We start from the raw sequence: 1,722 nt of genomic DNA on the forward strand, positions 1-1,722 counted from the left end.
CAAGTAGATTTAGTTTAATAGTATGAATTAAATGTATAGCTTGGAAATTTAGATTTTTAAAAACAAGTCTTCCTGATAGCATCTGAGTCTATATAGCATTACTCACAGAGAATGCCACAGAAGAAATATCTATGGCAATAAATCTGAATAACATAGCATTACCTTACGCTGCAGACAAGGGAGGGGATTTGAAAGAGATTTTGCTGATAACTAACATGATTTACTGATTATTTCCTCAAAAAGGTGCTTGCTAGATCAAGTATCCCTGCCTCTGATATAAGGATGGTTTTGGACCCTGTCAAGGGCACAGTCTTCCTCTGTCTCATTGGCCTTGGCATTGTGGGGAACACATTAATTTTTGTGATCTACATGCACATGTTTGTGAGCACTGAGAAGAAGCCAATCCACCTCATCCTTGCTCACTTGGCACTTACAAACATCATAATGCTGCTTTCAAAGGGGATGCTAAAGACAATAGAAGCCTTTAATTTTGGAAACTTCTTAGATGACACTAGTTGTAAAGTGGTCGTTTACCTGGCAAGAGTGTCCCGGGGCCTTTCAATCTGCACCAGTAGTCTCCTCACCGTGGTCCAGGCCATCACCATCAGTCCCAGACACTCCATGTGGCAGAGGCTCAACCTGAAGACTCCACAGAATGTTCTGTCCTCACTGCTCTTCTTGTGGATACTCAATTCTCTGATCAGCATGAACTTAATGTATTATATTAAAAACATCAACAATGTGAACATAACACAGGTTAAGAAAAGTGGCAATTATTGCTATTTTCTGCCTGAAAGCTGGATAATGAGTTGGATTTTTCTCATCTTAATGGTCCTAAGAGATGCAGTGTTCCAGGGCGCCATGGGAGGGGCCAGTGGCTACATGGTGTTTCTTCTCCACAAGCACCACCAGCATGTCCTCTACCTTCAGAACTCCAAGCTTCTCTACAGAACTCCCCCTGAGCTGAGAGCTGCTCAAAGTGTCCTCCTTTTGATGGTGTGTTTTCTTTTCTTTTACTGGGCAGATTGTTTCATTTGTCTATACTTTACTTTTTTCATAGATGATTCTTCCACAGTACTATATATTCCAGAGTTCCTAACCATTGGTTATGCAGTTCTCAGTCCCTTCATGCTGATTCACAGAGATGGACACCTGACTAGATGCTGCTATACTCATGAGACAGATCAGGCATTGATACATGTCCATTGAATCATTCAGCATGCACATAAAGGGGGATCTCATTCACAAGATGGTGAAGTGCTTAGCTAATAATAAGGCTGAAGAAAGCTGAAGGCCTCAAATGTCTCTTTCCATCTTGCCATGCTGCATGAAATAGCTGATATTCTCTTGTGTCTGTAAAGGATCATTCATGGTAGAGTCATCACAAAACATCATGATACATGCTGTGTGTAATTATCACAGTGAATCTCATAGAACTATACAATTATCATGTTAACAATTATGATGAAAATAAATGCATTACATTTAATTTTGAGAAACAAACACCTTAGACATTTGCAAACTTACTGTCAGAGTCAGACTTAGCAATTTCAGTTCTAGATTTCATCTTGCAGATATAATTGTGTATATTATTTTTCAGTCTTAGTGTGAGGGTTTGAGATAGAGTCTTTGTAGTTCTGGCTGACTTGGCATTTACTGTCTGAACAGGTGACCTTAACCACAAGGTTCCTCCTGCTTTTCCCTTTCAAACTGTATATATCA

At 39.7% G+C, this 1,722-nt stretch overlaps 1 protein-coding gene across 1 annotated transcript; it reads left to right on the plus strand.

Moving 5' to 3' along the window:
* Positions 1–282: 282 nt before the first annotated feature.
* Positions 283–1,209, plus strand: LOC127186935 (putative vomeronasal receptor-like protein 4). The gene has a single exon (XM_051143211.1). It carries the CDS (start codon positions 283–285, stop codon positions 1,207–1,209), a length of 927 nt encoding a protein of 308 aa, XP_050999168.1.
* Positions 1,210–1,722: the final 513 nt, after the last annotated feature.

This window comes from Acomys russatus, chromosome 3, assembly GCF_903995435.1.
Source record: "Acomys russatus chromosome 3, mAcoRus1.1, whole genome shotgun sequence".
Classification (NCBI taxonomy): Eukaryota; Metazoa; Chordata; class Mammalia; order Rodentia; family Muridae; genus Acomys; species Acomys russatus.

What these genes read in the sequence shown, in the direction of transcription:
- LOC127186935 (XM_051143211.1), top strand. Translation starts at nt 283, where the DNA reads ATGGTTTTGGACCCTGTCAAGGGCACAGTCTTCCTCTGTCTCATTGGC.